This window comes from Zea mays, chromosome 2 (genome assembly GCF_902167145.1).
Source record: "Zea mays cultivar B73 chromosome 2, Zm-B73-REFERENCE-NAM-5.0, whole genome shotgun sequence".
NCBI classification, from domain to species: domain Eukaryota; kingdom Viridiplantae; phylum Streptophyta; class Magnoliopsida; order Poales; family Poaceae; genus Zea; species Zea mays.
The window spans coordinates 53746113-53768744 of record NC_050097.1 but is presented as its reverse complement, the minus strand read 5'-3'; the positions used below and the strand labels follow the sequence as shown (position 1 = coordinate 53768744).

The 22632-nt window shown below is 43.5% G+C and overlaps 3 protein-coding genes across 7 annotated transcripts; all 3 read left to right on the top strand.

The window, feature by feature from the left end:
* Positions 1-1090: 1090 nt before the first annotated feature.
* Positions 1091-8113, top strand: LOC542678 (SET domain-containing protein SET102). 2 transcript variants are annotated; one of them, XM_035965031.1, is made up of 11 exons: positions 1091-1418; positions 1558-1610; positions 1730-1834; positions 1935-2091; positions 5317-5403; positions 5491-5575; positions 5667-5760; positions 5892-6090; positions 6417-6451; positions 7013-7556; positions 7674-8113. In XM_035965031.1, coding segments are annotated over exons 3-11 (1470 nt in total). In that variant the 5' UTR covers positions 1091-1418; positions 1558-1610; positions 1730-1832; the 3' UTR covers positions 7941-8113. The 2 variants fall into 2 exon arrangements, with proteins under 2 accessions (XP_035820924.1, NP_001105665.1); NM_001112195.1 differs by having other exon boundaries at positions 1348-1418; positions 1730-1794; positions 7674-8075.
* A 1039-nt stretch (positions 8114-9152) lies between these two features.
* LOC100193497 (Ubiquitin carboxyl-terminal hydrolase) lies at positions 9153-13055 on the top strand. 4 transcript variants are annotated; one of them, XM_008668957.3, is made up of 11 exons: positions 9153-9333; positions 9637-9891; positions 9965-10088; positions 10649-10749; positions 10836-11063; positions 11392-11460; positions 11597-11728; positions 11828-11962; positions 12047-12109; positions 12194-12328; positions 12487-13055. In XM_008668957.3, exons 2-11 carry the CDS (start codon positions 9646-9648, stop codon positions 12766-12768), a joined length of 1515 nt encoding a protein of 504 aa, XP_008667179.1. In that variant the 5' UTR covers positions 9153-9333; positions 9637-9645; the 3' UTR covers positions 12769-13055. The 4 variants fall into 4 exon arrangements, with proteins under 4 accessions (XP_008667179.1, XP_008667180.1, XP_035820410.1 ...); XM_008668958.3 differs by having other exon boundaries at positions 9540-9891; positions 10002-10088; XM_035964517.1 differs by having other exon boundaries at positions 9540-9891.
* Positions 13056-14411: 1356 nt separating this feature from the next.
* Opaque11 (Opaque endosperm 11) lies at positions 14412-19830 on the top strand. Its single transcript, NM_001349055.2, has 3 exons — positions 14412-15650; positions 18753-19304; positions 19462-19830. Exons 1-3 carry the CDS (start codon positions 14430-14432, stop codon positions 19561-19563), a joined length of 1875 nt encoding a protein of 624 aa, NP_001335984.2. The 5' UTR covers positions 14412-14429; the 3' UTR covers positions 19564-19830.
* The last annotated feature ends 2802 nt before the right edge of the window (positions 19831-22632 follow it).

The following is a 22632-nucleotide window of genomic DNA, read 5'->3' as shown; positions in this document are numbered from 1 at the left end:
TATGGTCCCCGACAATATTATTTCCCACAACTTATTAAGCGATAAACGTATGTGAGCTCACCCTTGCTGTCTCACACCCCCCACAGGTCAAGAACAGGTATCTCCAGGATGAGGCGCATGAAAGATGGCGTGATGTGTTCGCGAGAGGTCTATGCCGTCGTCTCCCAGTCAACTTTGGGTTGCTGGATCGTTGTCTCCATATGATGTAATTATTTATTTATTTTGTATAGAACTCCCCTATTATATAGTAAAGATGTGACGTTCGTTTCTGTATCATGAATCATCATATGTGTGATACTTGGTTCTAGCACACTTGGTGATTATGTCTCACGTCCGGGTCCCTAAAACCCGAGTGTGACAATTTGTCTCGTTTTAGTTTAAAAATAAACTAGCGGGTGACAAATATTCGAGAATGAAAGTAGTATAAGATTTGATAACAAATGATTTTTGATGTATTGTTGGACAAACGAACAAGACTTGAAGAGGTTTGAAGAAAAAAAGTTTATTTTCCCTTCCAATCCCCACTAATCCCATTCTAACCAAACGAAACCAAACTTTAGGTTATAAGATATTTTAGTTCTTGTTCGTTTCTCCTGAAATTGGTCTAGAATTCGTTCAATCGGATCAAAGCTTATATAAATTAGGTAAGTACTCCGAGTTAGATTCGTTGTAGACGACTATTCCGTAGGAACCGAACGGGACCTTAGGACATATACAATCTAGATACTATATTACAGTTCTCCAAGCACTAAATATATCTAAGAAACTTTTTCATACGACCTAATATATTTAAACTTTATATTTTATTCATTAGAACCTCTTAAGATATGACTTATTTATGTAGGTTGTATAAGTAAAATCGTTTCTAGATCTAAAGAATTGTGTAAGAGATATTTTTTCACTAAAATATGTCTCTTATATATTTTTTTTACATTTATCCTTAATATCTTTAAGATATAAATTATTTAGGGTTTTTTTGTTTTTAACTCAATCTATATGGATTGAATATGATTTAGTGAGTTTAAATCTACGGCAAGTTAAAATATATACTAATTTTTAATTTCATTTAATCCATATGTTCTAGGAATTACCCTAGCGGATCTCTACCTGTTGGAGAGACCCTGACCGTCGCCCAGACCGCTCTCTCCGCGGACGCACCAGGCATCTCGTGTATCGTCCTCGGATCCCCGCGGTCATCCCCATCTCAGCCGCCGTTGTCCGCCTTCCCCTCGACAACAAGCCTGCCGCCCCGAGCTGCCTCCCTCCGTCCGTTCGGTATCCTTTAGCCAGTTAGCCTCTTCCTTCCGTCTGCCACCGGCACGTTCTCTGCCCTCGGGTACCTCGTCTGTTCAGTCTTCAGAGCTGGGTTCGGTCTATTCCTCATCCTCTCTTGTTGATCCGGAGTGCCTTAAGTTTTGGTACGCTCTAGCCTGCTTCTCTTAGATTATATTCAGATTATGAAAGAGTGAAGAACTCCTTCAGCTTGCCTTTGTTGTAAGGTTCATTCATCCGTCGCCTCAAAATTCTAATTTCACCCCGAATCTTTATTTTTTTCAGGCCGTCTTGTTACTGTCTGCTGTTCCACAGTCGACGAATCACGAATGCTAATGGTGTTTGTGCTGCTTGGAACTCATTTTTTCATCTCTTCTGCGCGAGACTGTCCGGAAGATGTTTTTTTTTGTGTGTTTCTCTGTATGCTGAATTCGTCCAATTATTACTTGGATTGCAGGAGGAAGAATGCGTAGAGGCACCGTCGTACATCCACATTGACAGCAACGCTTTCTCCTACAGAAAGTGAGCAGTTCTGCGTTAGTTCTTTCTCAATCTGTCCAATGTGGGTTGAACTTTGATGGGACTGGTTCGCAACATTTCCTCTCGTTTTCTGTTGTTATGGGAATGTTATACTTCCTGACTACCTGTGTTATCTTTTGGAGGCATAAGAGTCAGACAGAGGAGGACATAGCTGTGTGTGAGTGCCAGTATGATATCTTGGATCCAGAGAGTCCATGTGGAGACCGGTGTTTAAATTTATTGACTAACACAGAATGCACGCCTGGCTATTGCCGTTGTGGTGTGTACTGCAAGAATCAGGTAGGACCTTGCTATTTTGGTATTAGGGCCATAGTTCGAAATTATCTGATGCCTGATGAATTAGTTTTGTAATTTTGTTCTGTATCATTGATGATTCAATTTTCCTTACCCGGCACTGCGAAGGGAAAGTATATGGTTTCAACATAGGGCGCCTTAATGAATGGATAGGGCGAAATTGGTCCATGGCACCGAAAGATCTTTGTTTTAGATAAATAACAGTCTGGTACACTTCAATATCACCAGAAGTTTTCAACCTTTGGCCTTTTAGCATTCTGTGAACTTCTCCATCTATTGCAGTCATCTTCCTTTACTTCGTTACTCCTTTAAGTCCACACCTGGTTTATTGTTTTACCCTTGCAATTGTCCCTTATACAATTATGGGCATGTCGACATGCGCAGTTATGCATACACGCTCACTATCTTCTCAAATCTACACTGTCATTGGGTTCACCCTGGAACAGATGGTTTATGGCTTGTTGGGATGAACTAGGACTAGTTGTTAGTTCAACCTAAAAATTATTGAGCTAAAGTTAAGCTAGCTAAAAAATATTTTTGTTGTGTTTGAATCCCCAACTAAAAGTTCCATGGACACCTATTAGTTCCATTGGCTGGGTTTGCCCACCTAATGTTCTAATTGTTACTTGGGGTCTAGACTAGAAATTAGTCCACCTATTAGTTTGCTTGTTTGAATGGACTAGGACTATTTTAGCCACTAGTTAGTCCAATTGAATAAGTGATCCACACAGGCTGTATACAGTAAATAGCAAGCACATCTTGCACAGAGCTAAACATAGTTAGGTTGGAAAGATAGGCTAGAGACGTAGAGTCATGATCTTACCCCATGGGAAATCTACGAGGTCCATGAATTTATTCTATCTTTTTTGCTTTGATACTCAATTGCAAACAAAACAACCAATTTTAGGGGTTGAAATCTTGATTTCCCCCAAACTTTAGGGTTCACCACCAAGTCAAATAAAACTGAAGGGGATTCCTTACCGCTGGCTGGTTTTCCAAGACGAGGAGATCGCCTGGGCAAGGGAGGTGGGTAACAACTACATGCCACAGGGAACAACCCTCCCTGATCTTGTCAGGGTGGAGGGTGCAGGCACCAGCTGCAGGCCACTGTGACCTAGCAGAAGACTATGAATGCGTCACTAGGCACTCGGAGAAGAGGAGCAACAGGTCACCAGGACAGTAGGGTTCACCAGAGGCTGCTGCTTGGGACCTCGGGTCACTCAGCTGAGGTGCGTTGAGTCAGAGAGGGTGAGAAGAAAAAGTGCAGATCAGATTGGACCTCCATACATACAGTTTAAGGCATGGGACAATTGTGGTGTTTCTTGTTGCAGGCTGAAATGTGAAAATGAAAAAAATAGCAGTGAGAATGCTAACAGAAGTTAGCAAAGTGCTAAAAAGCTTAGCCTTTTGTTGTTTCGGTGCTATTAAACTGTACCAAACTCTTTCAGTGCGAGCTTTTCTAAAACCAGTATCTTTTCTTTGGGTGCTACATAACCAAATTTGCCTAATGTTATATTCTGATTGTTGGTAGAATAATGTAGTAGCAAGTCAAACTTATGTGACTTGATTCTAAACTAACATGATATGCATTTTGCCCTTCTAATTCACTAACTTCAAATGTCACATTCAATCTTTGGACTTCTGAAATATGCCCCAAACCCTTGGGGATTCAGTTCCGTACTATCAGTACCAATTCGTGTGGCATCAAAACACCCAGATTTTGGTAACCCAATTCTAGTTTCAAAACTCAAGGCCCAGTTCTAGGTATTCAAAATCCAAATAGGGTGCTAAATTGGAATGCTAGGGTATGGCGGTTTCTGTTTGTGGTCATGTGCTGCATCTAGGGCTTGGTCAGATTGATTTCTTGCAGGCATTGCCTAGCCAAGCAACAATTGTGGTTCTAGGCATCCAAAAAACCAGACACTTGGGAGTCTGCTTGGCCCAGGAAGCTTTTTAAAATCCACCATCCAAACAGGCCCCTAGTATTGATCCATGCATATTATATGGCTAGGAACCTGGGCACTTTATTGATGATTGGAAGGGAAATTACAGTGGCTAACCTGATTGGAATAGCAGCGGCAGAGGAGATCACCCTCCCTGGGTATGATCGGCTGACTCTACTTCTGCTTAACCCCTCATGCCCAGCCACACCGATGGTTATATCTCCCACCTGTGTGGCTGAGGCACTAATCTTTTCCTATTATTTCTCCAGATCCTATTCTTTAGCTAACTAATCCAAATGACAGAGCCTAATGCAACCAACTGAACTGGTTCTAGCCACTAGAGGCAGCCGTGCCCTTCTTCCTAGTGTATTGCTGCCTAATGGAGCCCACAACGGCATGTATTAGCATGATGGAGCAATTGAAGTTTTCTAGTAACTCTGTCAGGGTTGATTTGGTGACAAGGGGATCACGGGGGGTTGGAGGGGATTGAGGGGGAATTGAACTAATTTCCCCCTGAATCCCTTTCAATCCTTCCGTGATCCCTGGTCACCAAATCAGCCTTCAATGTTATATATGACATTATTGTTCATTTTTTCCCTCAGTACTCGGATAAACCTGTTCTTCATGTGTATTGGAGTGGATTGGGAGACATTGAGAGGGGAAATTAGTTTCCCTCTCCAAATCCACATGCTTAGGAGGGAATGGGTTGGTATGAATAATCCTTAAGGCCTTGTTTGGTTATTCCCATTATACATGGATTGGATGGGATTGGAAAATATTTAGAAGAACTTTGACTTGCTTGGGATTTAAACCCACCCAATCCCACTCAATCCACATGGATTGAGAGCTAACCGAACAAGGCCTAAAAAGAAATCAGAATCTAAGGTGTGTTAGGTTTAGCTTTTGGTTTTTGCCCCTAAAAGCCAAAAGCTAAACCAAAAAGCTGGATCTAGAAAGCAGCTTTTTTTAAAAGCCGACTTTCTCGCAGTGTAAAACTGAAAGCACCTCTAGACCTGCTTTTAGCGGCTTTTGGATGGAACTGTAAAAATATATGTGGAATATTTTTTAGCTTTTTAGTGGTTTTCACTAAACGGTTTTAGCTTTTTAGCACTTCACTGTCCACATCAGCTTTTTTCACAGATCACAACCCACAACAGCTTTTTTCACTGCCACAGCCCAACCAAAGAGACCCTAAGTCTTGCATGTTGCTTATTCTTTACGTTACAGTTTAATAGCAATTATGCTGACACTTAATCTCTTTTGATAGCGGTTCCAAAAATGTCAATATGCCAGGACAAGACTTGTAAGAACTGGAGGGCGTGGATGGGGCCTTGTGGCTGATGAGAATATTATGGTGAATGAATTATGTTGGTGTTTTTTTTTCTTATATCATCTAATTTATTGAAGTGACTAAGTAACTTGGAACTAAAAATGATTTTAGGCTGGTCAATTTGTTATCGAATATTGTGGAGAAGTAATATCATGGAAGGAAGCCAAACGGAGAGCTCAAGCTTATGAAACCCAGTGTCTGCAGATATTCTCTCGCTTCTCATATTTGAATTGTGGCAAACTGGCACTTTTTTAGCTAGCTATAACATCTAGCTTCTGTAACTGCAGGTTTAAAGGATGCCTATATCATTTACCTCAATGCTGATGAGTCAATTGATGCAACAAGAAAAGGGAACCTTGCGAGATTCATCAACCATTCATGGTAAGTTTGTATTAAAGGCACAGCATACTTGAATTTCATCTTGCTTCTTATGTGTGTGATTTGATCATTGATTTTTTCTGTCATTGACTTGTAAGTAATTAAGTCTAATAGTTCACTATTGAAGCATACAGCCAACCGAATTGTGAGACAAGGAAATGGAATGTCCTTGGGGAAGTAAGAGTTGGAATTTTTGCTAAGCAAAACATTCCTTTTGGCACGGAATTATCCTATGACTACAATTTTGAGTGGTATGGTGGTGTGATGGTGCGGTGCCTCTGTGGAGCCGCCAGCTGTTCTGGGTTTCTTGGGGCTAAATCACGTGGTTTCCAGGTGGGTGAACAAATTTATGTTGTGCATGTGACTTCCTATTTCATGCTTGACACTTGACAGTAGTGTTCGACAGAAGGAATCACCGCTACCTTTTAGTTGTTATATGTCAATCCTATTTGTCAGACATTGGAATGACTGATTGCACTCTGGTTTTCTGCATTTGCTTATTTGCTGACATAACGTTTTGAGCCTTCATGCTATCTACTTATTGCTTGGAAGATTGACATTCTGCATCATTATCTGGTCATTTTTGCATTTCCTTGTAAGTTGATATTTGATATGTTCATTATGTTCCTAATGTAGCTTTATTGATTGGTATGTTGCAGGAGGCCACGTACCTGTGGGAAGATGATGATGACAGGTTGGTTGCACTTGTTTGACCTTATGTTAGTCTCTGTACAATATAACAATGTTCAGTTTGTTCTTTTCAAAATATATTTGACATGGACCGATGAGAACCTTTGGTTTTACCTCAGTCAGTTTCTCAGTTTCTAAACTTAGGTTCACTTGGATTATCTCTGGGGAAGTTTTATGTGCTTGTTTCTAGTAGGCAAATAATTTTGTTTACCAACATATTTTCTTTGACTGTTAAGATTAACTGGAAGAAAGACTGAAAACTTATTAAATGGCACATGCAGTACTTCACATATTTTAACCAATATTAATACATGTCAAAGAGAGGAAAGAAATGTCCTGACTTTTCTAGATACATAGCTTTTGTTACGCACCTAGATATAGGTTGTCTAGAAAAGCTAAACAACTTACAATTTGAAATGGATATAGTACTATTTAGCGAAAATTATGCTTGCTCTGGTTTCCAGATCTACTTATCCTGACTAGTAAAATATTTGATGCATGATTTTTTAATGGATGCAGCGATTTTGAGTACCAATTATACAGCAACTTCTGTTGATCTGTGCAGGTTTTCTGTTGAGAATATCCCTCTTTACGATTCTGCTGATGACGAACCTACAAGCATTAACAAGGAAATCCTCGTATCAAGTGATGGCATGGTTACCCAATACAGCAACATCAGCAGAGTACAGAGTACCGAAAATCCTGGAAACACTGGAACAAATGAATTTGCGCCAATTATCGTCGACGAACTGACAAGCTCAAATGGATTAGCACCAATGAACGTTGAACCATTGACTGTAAGCTCAAATGAGTTCACGCCATCGAACGCCATGCCAATGGTAGCTCGTCTAGTCGAGAATGGGTCAACTGGATACAGCGCACAGGACACTCACGACGCTTCTCAGAATTCAGCGCCCAAAGCTGCAAATCACGCGAACCAAACTGGACCTCAGAACAACAGCAACCATTCAGCGTTGGTCCCTGTGAAGCCCGCGCCGAAACGCCGTGGCAGGAAACCGAAACGCGTTGTGCACAAGCAGCTGGACATCCCAGATATCTGCGACCGGCTTACATCGTCTGTGGCGTGCGAAGAAATACTGTACTGTGAGGTAATGGTCTGCTATGACTATGATCAGAACTCCCTTCTCTTAAAACAGTGTAGTAGTGGCGAACAATGTGAAGTTTAAGACGCATGCACCATGTAATGATCCATCTGATCTCGCCAGGAAGTGAAGAACCAGGCCGTTTCTGAAATCGATGCCCTGTACGACGAGATAAGGCCTGCGGTTGAAGAGCACGAGAGGGACAGCCAAGATAGCGTCTCCACAAGCCTCGCGGAGAAGTGGATCGAGGCTAGCTGCCGCAAGTACAAGGCCGAATTCGACCTGTATGCTGCAGTACTCAAGAACGTTGCCTCCACTCCACTACGGTCGAAAGATGATGTGGGCCCAAGAGAGCAGAACGGGTTGAAGTACCTGGAGAACGGCTCATGATTTTTTTTAGCTAGAAGCGTGGAATATTACGTACGCCTTCAATTTGTAGTATAGGGATTGCATTTTTTTTTAACTGTGGTTGGTCTTGTATTTAGGTAGAGGCATTGTAAGGTTACATGATTTTAAATAGCGTGGAATCATGTCAAACGCACATTTGATCTCGTTCTCGTGTTTATGCTGTCGACCTCATTCTGTTTTGCTAACACCATCTGCACTCTGCAGGTAACAAGCACACGTGGATAAATTAGTCTTTAGGAGCCGAGCCGGTTGGATGTGCACGCATCTGGTTGGATCTCAGAGATTAACACCAACAAAAAAATATTATAACCAAGACATAAGTTAGATCATAATAAGTAAAATTGATTGGATTTGCATGATATTTGTGCCCATATTGATGGAGATTAATCATCGATTTTTAAAGGATGGACACGAATATAAAGAATCGACTAGGTTTAGGTGTCAAGAAATTGTTGAACAATGATAGAATCTTTATTTTTCTATAATAGTACTATAAGAGCATCTCCAAAAAAACTCTCTATTTGACTCTTTATTTGTCACTCTATAAAGATTAAACTCTAAATATAACATCTAATTTCAACAGACTCTCCAAAATGCAAGTTAACTTGGCTAGTGAGAGTCAATTTAGAGAGCCGGATAGCTTGTCAAGTTAAATGGCTATCCTGTTGGAGAACTATTTTGCTATTAATTAGCTAAAATTTAGCTTAATAAGCTATTTAGCTAGTCTCTTGGAGATGCTCTAAGAGAGTTAAGTACGGGTAGTTCAACATGGATAAATTTATTGTAGAGTGGTGATGTATACTTATTTATTGAGAGTCGTTTAGAGGGAATGAGTAGACGAAACTGAGTTTGAACATCTTATCTGAGCTGCTTGTTCCGGTTGCCACTCTCTTTTTATTTGCACTTGTGTTGTATGGTTGCTAACTCTTTTTTTAAAAGATTTATAAGGTTCGGTCCTCTCTTAAATATAATGATATATAACGTGTTTGAGAAAAAATCTTTCTATATTTTTTGCCATATATTATACCCGTTCTCAAATATTTATCGTCCGATAGTTAATTTTAAATTAAATCGTGATATATAGAAAAGAACAGAAAGAGTATTAGACTGAAAAAACTAATTATTCTTTTTATTAACAATATATAATTAGAAGGAATAAAATATTTTTTTCTCCGTAACTAACGAGGTTTGTTTGGAGTTTGGATAGGCTTCCCTTCAGCAAACAGCCTGGTAGTTCTATTCAGCCGCTTACCGCGCGCTCTCTTGTGCGGCAATTGGGCGACCGCCGCCGCCCTAACTCAGGTGCCGAGGTCTTCGCCAGTAACTTCAACAGGTCCTCGCCTGGTCCTTCGCTGGCGAGGAGCATCTCCACCAGGTATGCACACCTTTTCTCCTCCCTTCCTGCTGTTCAAAACAGCAACTGAACCCTAACTTAGGCTATCTGGCTATTTGCATTCGGATCTGTTCTGAGTCAAGTGTATACATGCCTGCTAACTTCGTTGTTTTTCTTGGAAAGACACCCCAGACACAACCTTGTTTTTTTACTATTTATTTGTTGACACTTGGCTGCCTTATTTGCAGTACTATCACATCAATGCCCCGACAATGATTTCTTTGATTTCATCCTTTGGTAAATTTTCGTATTAACAAATTCTATGAAGACTTTCTGCTGGTTCAGGTGCGAATCATGGGGAAGTTTATGCATGACAATCCAATGCTATCATGTAGTGAAGTAAACAGACATCACTATAGTCTTGCGGCAGTTGCTGTCGGTTTGGGACTAGGAGTTGCCGGGTTATGCAAGGCATTGTATAGTGGTCTGTCCATACCATGGGTTTCTCCAAGGAATTTGTTTTCGGGATCAGGGAGGGCATACTATGTTGGAGGTCTGCGAAATCTTGGCAACAATTGCTTTCTTAATGTCATCCTCCAGGTAAATATTGACTGTCTAATTGTACTGACATCCAGCTATGTGAATGCTAAATAAGGTAGCCTTTCCTTGGCAGGCACTTGCCAGCTGTGATGGTTTTATTTCCTTTCTAGATAATTTGCTTGCAACTGATGGCTTGCTACCTGAAGAAAAGGCTGTAAGAATGCCTCTTCTTCTTGCTTTAAGTTCTCTCTTGGAAGGTAAGATTTATACTATGGACTATTGAACTTCTTATCATTTTCGAGATCCCCACTGTGAACTTCTAAATACGACTCAGTGTCCATTGCAAGTATTGTCCTTTTACTGCAGGCAATTTCAGGGGGGTGGGGGCTTCTATTGAGAATTTTTTAGCTGTATGTGAACCCCTATAATACAGTACATGGCTTATAAGTTCAAAGATCATGTGGGGTCCTCAGCTGCATATGCAACATAATGCATTCACCGGTGGTGGAATCCATGCAACCTATAATTTTTTTGACAGTGTTTTCTCCTATGCTCTGATTTTCTTGGGAATTGATAGGTCCTTGTTATTTGCATTGCTTGGATTCTTTGCTCCACATAATATGTTCTTGCTTCTATATAAAACCACTGAATGGGACTTCTTTTTATCTTTTTCGCTTTATTCTTCTGACATTGGTCATGTCCTGCAAAATATAACTGCATGGCACTCTATTCTTGATGTCCGCCATTTGATTATAAATGCTTTTTTGTTACATGCTCACAAATTGTTATTATTGTACTTGAGCTTTGCATGTTGCAGACTTAATCATAGTTCGAGATGAAAGGACTGTGTTGAATCCACATGGAGTAATGCATGCTTTGAGTTTGTATGTTGGTCACTTCAATCTGACCAGACAGCAGGTATAATATTTACTTCTCTATCTTGTTTTCATTTTTTAGTATTGCATTAGATGTGCAGTCATCATAAGAACTAATTTTCCTTATAGGATGCTTCAGAAGCTTTTCTCCATCTTCTGATCTCATTGAGGGATGAATTTGCCCATTGTTATGTACCACATAGGAGTTCTCTGGCAGACATCACCCTTTCTGACTCCAAAGTATACAAGCAAAGGGAAGGTAACCTGCCTGAATGCAAGCGCTGGAAACAAAACCTATTTGGCCCCTTTGATGGGACAGTTGGCAGCATATTGTCTTGCAGAAACTGTTCTTCTGTGGTAGATTCCTAATTTCCTATGCTTCTTATTCTGTCACTGTTGAACTGTGGCTTATAAAAAAGTAACCTACTGTTGTCTTTCATATATGAATGCATTTTGTTCCGGATATACCACTGGATACATAGATATTGACACGATGTCCAGTGCATGCCCCTACCTTTCCTAGCCGTGGTAAAATTAAAGAATTATTATTATGGAAGTAATTTAGCCAACAACAAGTGATGCTATTTTCATATTGCCAATCAGTTATTTTGCGCATTTTGACAGTTAGCTTAAAATACTCCTGTTTTGTTAATTTTAATGTTCTCCCTTGTTACATATCTCACAGCTGTCATTGGACTTCGAGAATTTCCACTGCTTGCCTCTTTCGCCAGTCCTTAATGCAAATGGAGATATTGTATATCCGCGTCAACCTTCCTAAATTTCATTGGATGATTCAAGTTTTTTTTAAAAAAAATTATTCATTCGCTGTCCATTTTATGCTCATTAATGGTATTTTTGTTTGTTACGTTTATCCTATGTCATGACACTAGACCAGTGGGTGTAGTTTGGTGGATTGCCTAAAGTACTTCACTGTGGTGGAGCATCTTGACAACTATCGTTGTGACCGGTGTTGGCACATCATTGCTGCCAAATATCTTTCTCTTAGATCAGAAGTTGATGAGGTAATTATGTTCAACTTTGTATTAATTATCACTGCACTGCAAATTCTATTGCGCCCTTTGCAATGTTGAGTATGACAACTACATTGATAACTGTTACAGGAAAAGGTTAGCAAGCTTCAATCCTGTGTCGACTATGGCACTTGCAGTTGCAGGGATATGTTCCCCCTGGAGTCACTGCCATGTTCATCATCTTCACGAGCAACAAAGCAGCTGATTATCAGTCAGTGCCCGAAGGTATCCAAAATTGAAGTACTCGTTGAGACTCACATCAACTGTCATAAAATTAAGTAACACCTCCACCAATATGTCCTCTTCCAGATTCTGTGCATTCATTTTCTACGCGCTTCAGTCGGTCTTGACGGCGAGCCCATCAAACATCAGGTAAGCCCGCTGCTATATGTGACACGTGGTAACTCTACCACACAATATAATTAGCGCACCGGTTGATCAGTGCTTCGGCCGCAGGGACATATTTCTTTCCCTTTGCTTCTCAATCTGTCCCCGTTTACGGGAGGCGCGTCGAGTGCTGGACCTTTAGCAATGAATGCGCAAAGAGATGGCCAGCAAGCTCTCCATCTATACCGGCAACTGAATATGCAGGTGAGCAGACGTCTTACCTACTGGAGGGTACTTACCAAGCCAGCCGTGTAAGGAGGAAGCAGCGAACAATAGTGGCCACTCGATTCACGTGGTTGGTTACTCCAATTATAAATTTTTACTACCGGCAACTGAATAATCTGATCGCTCGCCATTTTCAGGCTAATGCTGACGTGTCCAGTAGTTCATCATCACCACCGCAGCTATCAAGGAGCAAGTTATACGGTCTCGCGGCCGTCGTGGAGCACTACGGGAAGTGTGGAGGAGGGCACTACGCAGTCTACAGGAGAGTCGCGTCGAATCCTGACCCTGATGATCCAGGCAAACCTGTTGCAGGCCTTGGCAAGCGGTGGTTTTACATCTCAGACGGCTACGTGTCAGAAGTTCCAGAGGAGGATGTACTGCGCGCGGAGGCCACGCTCCTTTTCTACGAGAGATTGTAGCCGCTTGTTGAGTAGCTAACGTGTGCATCATAACAAAATCTAGGACAGTTTTGTTGTGAGGAGTCTGATGTTCTTAGCGGTACCGTGAGCTTCCAAGTAGACGAGGAAACTAGCTGTGGCACAAAAAACAAAGCCTCTCGGCATCTCGACGTGGACTGCAGGCGTGTCTTAGGCAGTGTGGCCTACTTTTTTTTTGGGTCCTTGCAAACGTTAAAATAATTCTTCATGCAATACGTCAGTGAGGTCTTCCTCTTGAGAATAAATCAGATCACCATTGTTTTGCGACATTGTAAGCAGCAGATGGTGGATCGTGTGAGTTTTGTTCTGCTGACGATGAAATGCGTGTTAATCAACTTTCGGCTCACCGTAGTTTCTGTTTTCTTTTTATATAGGGAGGTACAGCGAACAGCGTAATAAAATGCCAAAATGCAGTTCCACTATAAGTACTAGTTTGGGAACATGTTTTTTTAAGGGATTTTTATTTTTCTTTAAAAAATTAATTTATTTTTTTTAGAAAATAGGAATTTCTTGAAAAAATGAAGTTTCTAAATTAACCCTAAAAATATTCTTTTTCAGAAAAAAAGGAAAAAGAGAGAGAAGACGGTATGAGAAGCCAAATGCAGAAGGTTGCACTTGAAGCCAAATGCAATTTCCGTGGGACCAGAAAAAAGGGGGCGATCTCTATCACTATGGACAACTGGCTAATCACGCCAATTGATAAGCAGCTGTATCTTTTGGAACGGCTCTATCTTTTGTTAGCAGGCGTTTCCGAGAGCTGGAAAACTGCAACTCTGCCGTAAGGGAATTATTTTAGCAGCCCTTCACGCGATGCAGCATGCCTTTCACCTGTTTTTCCTGCGGTACCTGCCAAAATGTTTGCCGAGCCAGCTCGCAATTCGAAACTAGCAGCGATTTATTATCCGTGGTAAAAAATATTTTTGGTTCTTGAACAAGGTATGGTCTATGGTATTGCCAGTACCAAAAGGATTCAAGAATACCGCCGCCGAACAGCGATGTATCGCCATGTGACCCCCCTAGAATGAATGAGGATACGCGCCAACTTGTGTATGGGCCAGTCTTATATATTTGGGCCCAATACCACGTCCCAGCCCGAGTGACATATATAGATATATGGAACCTGATTTCAAATTGAGCGGGAAGAAGGAACCGTAGTCCTCAACACCACCTTCTCCCGTGGATCAAGATGCATGGAAATGGTGAGATGGATGAGTTCAGGAGCTCCTCTTCTGAATCAGAAATGGGTCTTGAATGTCAGAGTGTTATGTGTCTTGGTCATAAAAAATTCTAGATATGCAATATCATATTAGGTAAGTTTGCCATTACACTAGCATTCTTTTTAACATTTATCGCCCGATTCCCCCCCCCCCCCCCCCCCCCCCCCCCCCATGTGGAACATGTTTGATATTCTTTTTTTTAACTCCTTATTACCCGATATACTGCGCTTATATCGTTAAACGACAAATATAATTTCAGCCAATATGTGGCGCTTTATGCTATCTGTAACCTTGATGATGAGGCACACAAGCTGCTAAAAATGCTGTTGGTGGTGTAAATCTTTTCTCCATCGCAAATCCCCCACTCCCCCTCCGATCCCCCCTGCGACCCTGCCCACCCTCCTCTCCTCCTGCATCCACCGCGCCATGTCTCAGGAAGGAGCCAACCTGCCGCAAGAAGTGGTGGGGAGCCATGATCAGGCCACCGCCCCCCACGGCAGCATCCCTGCACCGGCTGATTCCAACCCCAGCTCTGTCAGCAACCTGGCCAGCGCCGTCAACAACGGCGGGTCGTCTGAGTGTGCCAGCCCAGCGGTGCTCTCTGCCGGCGAGGACAACAACGCGGCGTCGTCCAAGACCGCCAGCCCGGCGGTGCTCTCTGCCGGCGAGGACAACAACGCGGCGTCGTCCAAGACCGCCAGCCCGGCGGTGCTCCATGCTGCCGACGACAACAACGCGGCGTCCAAGATCGCAGGCCCGGCGGTGCTCCTTGCCGGCGAGGAAAACAAGGCCAAGCTCAAGCTCGCGAGCCCGGCATCGCTCCTTGCCGGCGAGGAGAAGGGCAACAACGCTGATGAGTTCAAGCTCGCTAGCCCAAGGATGCTCCATGACTGCGACGACAACAATGCCGGGTCCCATGCTGGCGTGCGCAACTGCAACGCCGCCCAGTCCAAGCTCGCCAACCCGGCGGTTCTCCATGCCGGCGATGACAAGAAGGGCGGATCCAAGATCGCCGGCCCGGAAGTGCCCCACGCCAGTGTGACCAGCACCACCGGATCCAAGCTCAACGGCCCGGCGGCGCTCCATGCCGGCAATGACAACGACAGCGGCGGATCCAGGCTCCCAAACCCCGCAGTGCTCCATGCCAGCAAAGACATGGACAACAACGCCGGGCGGCCCAAGTTCGCCAGCCCGGTGTTGCTCCATGCTGGCGAGGACAACAAAGCCAGGACCAAGCTCGCAATCCAGGCGGGCGGTGGCGGTAACGCCGGAGCCGGATCGTCCAGGCTCACCAGATCGGCGGCGCTCCATGCCGGGAAGGACAACGGCGCCGGATCCAAGCCCGCCATCCAGGTGGTGCCACGCCTCCATGCCGGCGGCAAGGACAACAACGCTGGGTCGTTCAAGGCTGCCAGACCGTCGGCGGCCGACTCCGGCGAGAGCAACGCCAAGGAGGGAAAGAGCAACGTAGCTGGAGAACAACGTGCCCGTGAGGCCGGCGTGGGCTGTGGCGGCGGGAAGGGCAACGCCGCCGCGGTGGAGGATGTGGACCACGACTTGCACATCTTTACGGAGAGGGAGCGGAGGAAGAAGATGAAGAACATGTTCAGCACCCTACACGCGCTCCTCCCGCAGCTCCCCGACAAGGTTAGTGTATACGTGCATGTCTCTCTTTCCATTTTTCTTTTCTTGATTGAAGTTCTACATGAGCGATGTCGAGATGATGTGTGCTCGCAATCTGAAGAAATCGCTCCTTTTTTTCTGGACTGTTTTCGCAGTTCCTTCTGTTCATATGCAAATCATCAACTGCATGTGTTGTTGTGAATCCTAGATTTTTACTTATTAGTGCTTGCTTTGGCAATGTTGTGATCATTAGAACTAAATGTGGGAAAATTCTGTATTTCTTATTATTAAAGCATTTATGGAGTTCCCCACATTCGAATTCTACCTTCTCCGTGTCTTTGCATTGCATCCTCCATGGCTATCGAGCGGCTAGGTTAGGGTTTGGATCTCCTATTTGGATGCAAAAACTAAGAAGGCAATGACAGCACCTGCTACCGTGGAGAACCAAATACTCTATATCTATAAGTCGTCATGCTCCTCTAGATACAATTTTTGATATAATATAAAGATAGACATTGTGTCTAGATATAATAAATAATAAACAAATAAATTATATATTTAGAAAAGTTAAAACAACTTATAATTTAGAATATATATAGTACTAAGTAGCGTGTTCGGGCTTGTTTGGTTCAATGCCGAACTTGCTATAATTTTTTTTTTGTCTAAAGTTAGTTATTCAATATAGTCGACTCACCTTAGACAAGTTGTGGAGCAGATAGCCGAGAACCAAACATAGAATCTCAACATTAGGCTATTGGATGAATTAGCATGTTGACGGATTGGCTGCTATTCAGCATGACGCCGCTGAAGATGAGCACTGGATGTGGATTTCAGATTCAAATAAGGAAGAAAGTTGATCTAGAGGAAGAAGAATGTATCCAGTTGGCTTTGGATCCGTCTGATATGCACTTAGAAGTACTACGTGTCATTTAGTCCAGGCCAGCTACGAGTGTTTTCGATCGAAATCCAGCTCACAAAATAAATAAGAAGAAACCACAAAACTTAACTACTAGCTTCTTGAGAAATCATATATGCCAGCTAGAACTAGTGCATTGAACAGGCTGGATTTAGACACTCAAGCCTGAAAAGAGCCTAGACCAATCGGTAAAAGCGATGTCCAGGGACGGGCTTGTGCCTCTTTCTATGGCTCAGTGTTACTGTGTTAGCCTTTGAGTGGGATCGATCTCTGAGATTTGTCGTTGGGCTTTTTAAAGCCCGCCTCAGCCCGAGGTTTCAACATACCCTCCATGTAACTCAAATCGCCACCTTCCAATGTTGCCTCTTCCATCGTTCTAATCTCTCATCTTAAGGATTATTCAGAAGCACCTAGTTTAGTTTTTTAAGAAACCAGTTTATATAGAAGATGAGGTGCTTCCAAACAGGTTAGTTTATGGTTCAGATTTTAGATACTGGATTCCTAATTTCTAATAAACCAAGAAGGCCTTCTCTAGCTAAAACCAGTTTTTGCGCGACAAATTGTATATTGTTCTTAGTTGGTTTGATGAAAATTACGGTGATTGCCAGCGTCTCAGGCCTATGCATACGAAACCCACAACACCTGCTCTGTTCGATTTAAGTGTTTAATTATTATTTGAAAATTCTGAATTTAAAAAATATGAGTTTAATCTATATTTAAAATTGGCAACAAAGCAAAATGAAGGGAATAATTTAATCAATTACTTTTAAAATAGAATAAGGGTAAACTTGCCTTTTTTTTACCGAAGAGTTAGAAACCGGTTTCCAAGAAAATAGGTTCTAAGCACACACACTAAGTTTTTCTCTCTCTCCATAAACCACTTTTAGAAACTAAGGATACAAACTAGTTTTTTTAGAAACTATGGTGCCTTCAAACAAAACCTTAGCCATCTTCCATCGCATCTCGTAAAACATTCTCCCTATTTTTTCATTAAGCATTTTTATTGCATACTAACCCCTCCCCCCTCGTCATCCCTCCTCTCCTAGACCAGTTACAATGGTTTTGGAATCACTTGACAATTGCCACATTTGATATATAAATGTACAATTGTTATATATCTAAACGTGGAATACTCCATGTTTAGTGAATTTTGTGGAAAATTTCTTCTTAATTTTGTATCATTATTAATCCAATGATTCTTTAGTTGCATTCCCGTGATAAAAAAATTTCCCGCGGGGATCCTCATGAACGCTTGTGAGGACATTTTCTCCATCCCCGTTACATGCGGGAATAAATCCCTGACGGGAAACTCGTTCCCACTTAAGTTATAATTAAGATGTATGTCCTTTATTATTAATGTAAAACATTGTTCCTATACATATTGTCATATGTAAGAAATAATTATGTGTATATCGAAATGAACACATTTGTATAATGAATGATCTCTTGACAAGGTAATTATTTAAAATATCGTCACATGCAATTCTAATGGGTCCCCGCGGGAAACGAGGATGGGAAATGTTTCCTTGTTCCCGTCCCCGTGCCTATTTACCCGTCGGGGTAAACTTTTCCCTATTTAAACCCTAAAACCTAAACAGGGACTGCATTCTCCATCATCCACGTTTCCCACAGGGACCCGTTAAACTTACATGTAACGATGTTTTCATGTATTACCTCCATTCTTTTTTATTTATCGCGTTTTAGTTCAAAAATGAACTAGCGGGCGATATATATTCGAGAATGGAGATAGTAATAGTTAATGATAAAAATGAATAATTACCTTGTAAAGATATCACTAGTTGTACAAATATGTTCATTTTAATGTGTACATAATAATTTCTTACATTTGACAATATGTATAAGTGATAATGTTTTTCATTAATAAAGAATGGAGTACATCTTGAATATAATTTAAACGGGGACGACGAACCCGACGGGGATTTATCTCCACGGGGAACGGGGATGGAAAAAATGTCCCTCGTGGATAGGAAATGGAGGGCTTTTGAATAGCAAGAGGATTTCTCTCTCTATATCTCCTTCATTTCTCTATCCACAAAAACAGCCCTAAGTGTTGGTAGGGATTCTGGTGGGAATTTTTTTTGTCGTGGGACGGGACGGAGATAAAGAGCTAAAATCCGGCGGAGAATTTTCCTGTTGCCATCACTACTGAATACCTAACCATTTATGTTGAAATTGATGAGATGTTGCAGGCTGACAAGGCCACCATAGTCGGGGAGGCTGTAACCTACATCAAGACTCTGGAAGGCACCGTCCAGAAGCTGGAGAAGCTGAAGCTGGAGCGCAAGCGCGCGCTGGCAGCGCAGCAGCAGCTGATGGCTGGTGCCGGCAGCAACCGCGCGTCGTCCGCGCGCCATCCCGCACCAGCGCCGTCGTCACCGTCGTCGTCGTCGAGGGAGGCGAACGTGGCGGACATGGTCCACGGTTGGCATGCGCAGCAGGCCGCCGCGAACAAGGCCCTGGCAGCGGAGGCCGGGGCGGGCGGCTCCTCCTCTGCCGCCGCCTCGCTGCCCCGTGGAGCGGTGCCCTTCCCCGCGCCCGCGGCGGGGTTCCAGACGTGGTCCGGGCAGAACGTCGTGGTGAGCGTGGCCAGCAACGAGGCGTACATCAACCTGCACTCCCCGCGGCAGCCGGCGGGCACCCTGACCAAGGCGCTGTTCGTGCTGGAGAGGCACCGCATCGACGTCGTCACGACGACCATCTCCACCCAGGACGGCTTCCACATGTACGGCATCCATGCACGCGTAAGTCATCAAACATAGGAGTACCTTTTACCTATCAGCTGGGCTCTTCTTTCTTTTGTAGGAGACAGGACAGGAGTAGCTTCTATTCTATGATTATGATTATCTGTAGCTGGGGCCTTACAAGTTTTTGTTTGCGTCGTCGACGATCGACCTGCAGGTTAATTCGGCTTCCGCTTCGGCTCGCTTTCCGGAGAATCTGTGTGCTGAAGACAGGTTCAAGCTGGCGGTGTCGGAGATGCTGCAGCTGATCAACATCTGAGCTAGGCCAACGCGCTCATGCTCGCCAATGCATCTGAGCTATGCTGCTGCCGTCGTCGTTTCGTGTTAAGTTTGGTCGTCGTCCAACTCTTTTAGTTTGTTTCTCTTGTTCGTGCCAAGTTTGGTCGTCGTCGGTTGAACTCTTTTATGTCTCAAGACAGCTGGTTAGTGGTTCCTAGCGTATGGTAAGTACTGTTTGAGGTTTAACCCGTCGTGGATGTAGTTGTATGATCGGGTTTCATGTGTGAGAGTTCTAACCAATCACTAGACATCGTAGAACATGATGAAGGTCTACTTTGAGACTGAGTGGAGCGGCCATGAGAATGAGAGTTCGGGCCTGTTAGGCACGGCTCCGACTCCTTCAAAAACGATTCTGGCTCTGAGCCAATTGTTTTAGCTCCGGCTTCTCTCTATAAAAATAGCTCCAGCTCGTCAGCGCTCTTTATTGAGAGTTCTTTTTTAGACCGTTTGAGAGGGCTCCTGAACCAGAGCTAGTTTGGAGACCTCCTAAACATGCATTCAAAGTTTAGTGGGCGGAGTCGAATAAGATGACGTGGCGACCTAACCTTCTCTTCACTAGCCGCATAGATATTAGATTGGATCTCGGTGTGAGTGTATGGTGTGAGTGTATCGTGAGAGGATATGACGAAGGTTGATTTCGCGTGCAGTTTATCTATTTATTGTACACAATGTAAAAAGAGGACAACAACCAATAGATTGTTGCATCTATTGAATAAGCAGACATATTTCAAATTAAATTCCGAATACAAATCATGAACAACTGTAAAATAAACTAGCATGATGTTCCCTAACAGGCTAGTAAGTAGTACATAGAACACATGAGTGTAGCATCATGTTCTCTTGTCGAAGGTCCTAAAAACATTAAGTTATCAATCACCCTTAAGTCTGTTTCATGTATTTCGAAAGAATAATGAAGTACACCTTCGTTCGGGACCTTCGTCTGAGCGGCGCGCACGCAAAGGTGAAAGTTAAGAGTTTCAGCTTATTGTCTAGGCGCACGACAATAAACCAATGAAGACAAATGAGAGAATCCGAAGGTTTGATCAACACGTTTATAAAGGAAAAGACAATGATGATATCAATTGATCTTGCAGTTCTTATGTATAGGGTTGAGGGTCATAGATGTAATTTTATACGAAGTTGTACTCTAGCTTGCCACTATAAATAGAGGTACAATACCATGCATGGGAGACAAATTAAGCTCTGACATCTTGTGTCGAATTGCTCAACCTCCGAACCTTGGACATTGTCTCACCTTCGGAAAACTATCCAAGTTCTTGAAGGTATCAATGTAATTAATTATGATAAGGAAGGAAGAAGTGAAATGTATCTAAAATGAGATATTCTACATATTTCTATGCTTTGATTTTTTTCATGTCCCTTATTTCCCCTTTTAATTGATCTCTTCATAAAGAGTTAATTAATGGAAGAAGGGATTATTACTTTAATTGTGTTATCTTGTTTTGGTTTCTCAGGATCAAAGTTAGTGACGAACATTGGCGCTCACCTCCGATGAATCCACGAGAGCCAGCATTTCTTCGTCATGCCTCCGAAGAAGTCCATAGCTGTTGGGGACTTGTTCTCAAATGCTAAGAGTTAAGAACAAGGCAACATGAAAAGTGTTAAATGTTAAAGTCCTTCGTCCTTCGAGACATTATTTCCCTTCGGATATAATGAATTCCGGACGAAGGTTATGAAGGAAAAACCTTCGTAAACACAATAGATAATGAGGAAGAATTCATATACGAAATACGAAAAATAATATAAACATTATCATCAACTTATTTTTATTTGCATTACCATATCCACAATTACAAATTATAGATGTACCTTTGGTTTGAAGGAAAGCAAGGGTACAAGCGTGATGCAAAAAGCGAATGCCCAGTCAGCGTGAACAGTACTGTTGGGGCGAAGGCAAAGACGCCACCCTTCGCTCGTCGTCTCTCGCTGCAGTCGCTGGTTTGACGAAGACAAAACGGGCAGGGACACCCTTCGCTTCATTCAGCACAAGACGAAGGCCTGCGGTGACGTCTCCCCGTAGCACGGCCTCGTCCTGCTCTGAGGCCCACGTGTGATCTGGCCCATTGTAACGGGCCCCGCGTGGCCGCCTTTGTGTTACGGGCCTAGTTTGTAAAGACATTCTTGTAATTACGGCTTGTAACCCCGCTTTATGGGAATATTCTGGGGATAAACTAGGTGTCTGAGGGCACATGCGTCCTTAACACAAGGCGCTGGGCACTCAGATACCTATAAATACCCCCGCACAGTGCCCGTGAGAGGCTAGAAAAACAGAGCTATTGCCCCCGTGCACGTAACCCTGTTGTCACCACCGTTCACCCTTGTTGGCCTCCTTGCTGCTGAGAGCAAGTTCCAACATTTGGCGCCCACCGTTCGTGCTACGACAAGACCACCCGCGATGGCACCCAAGAGAGCTAACCCGAAGGCTGACGAGGCTGCGAAGGCAGCACTGCTGGCCGCAAGAAAGGGCAAGGCCCTCGCCCTCACCCAATCCACCCACCAAGAGCTCACCGAAGACAACATTCCCCGCACCTGCGAAGACGACACCTTCCGCACCTCCGGGCCCGAAGGACAATCGCAGCCGCCCCCAGGCTTCGCCCTAGTGGAGGGCGCGGATCTCACCGAGGACGGCGAGGTCCTCGGCGTCTCAACAGAAGAACAGTTACAGCTGCGCGCCCTGCGCCTCAAGAACCGCAATCTCCAGAGGCAGAAAGAGATACTGGAAGCCAAGCGCCAACGTGTGTCCGCACTAGCCAAGGTGCGGCAGATGATACGCGACGAGGAGCAGAAGGCCCAAGACCTCGAGCGCGAGATCATGCTGATGCAGCGCGAAGGCCACCTCGGTCTACAGCAAGAGCCACCCCTCCAGCAGCGCGCGCAACCGGAGGACACGCGCGAAGGCCACCTCGGCCTGCAGCATGGCCCACCCCTGCAACACCGGCCGCAGCCGGAGAACCCGCGTTTCCCCCAACATGATTACGCCTTCCAGCACGGCGCACCATTCCAAGGGGTCAACTACCTCGATGAGCGA

What these genes read in the sequence shown, in the direction of transcription:
- LOC100193497 (XM_008668957.3), top strand. Translation starts at nt 9,646, where the DNA reads ATGGGGAAGTTTATGCATGACAATCCAATGCTATCATGTAGTGAAGTA. An exon ending in TTCTTAATGTCATCCTCCAG is followed by an intron (nt 9,892 to 9,964) that starts GTAAATATTGAC and finishes TTTCCTTGGCAG; the next exon opens with GCACTTGCCAGCTGTGATGG. An exon ending in TCAATCTGACCAGACAGCAG is followed by an intron (nt 10,750 to 10,835) that starts GTATAATATTTA and finishes TTTTCCTTATAG; the next exon opens with GATGCTTCAGAAGCTTTTCT.
- LOC542678 (NM_001112195.1), top strand. An exon ending in TGGCTGATGAGAATATTATG is followed by an intron (nt 5,404 to 5,490) that starts GTGAATGAATTA and finishes AAATGATTTTAG; the next exon opens with GCTGGTCAATTTGTTATCGA. An exon ending in TCAAGCTTATGAAACCCAGT is followed by an intron (nt 5,576 to 5,666) that starts GTCTGCAGATAT and finishes CTGTAACTGCAG; the next exon opens with GTTTAAAGGATGCCTATATC.
- Opaque11 (NM_001349055.2), top strand. Translation starts at nt 14,430, where the DNA reads ATGTCTCAGGAAGGAGCCAACCTGCCGCAAGAAGTGGTGGGGAGCCAT. An exon ending in TCCCGCAGCTCCCCGACAAG is followed by an intron (nt 15,651 to 18,752) that starts GTTAGTGTATAC and finishes GAGATGTTGCAG; the next exon opens with GCTGACAAGGCCACCATAGT. An exon ending in TGTACGGCATCCATGCACGC is followed by an intron (nt 19,305 to 19,461) that starts GTAAGTCATCAA and finishes ATCGACCTGCAG; the next exon opens with GTTAATTCGGCTTCCGCTTC.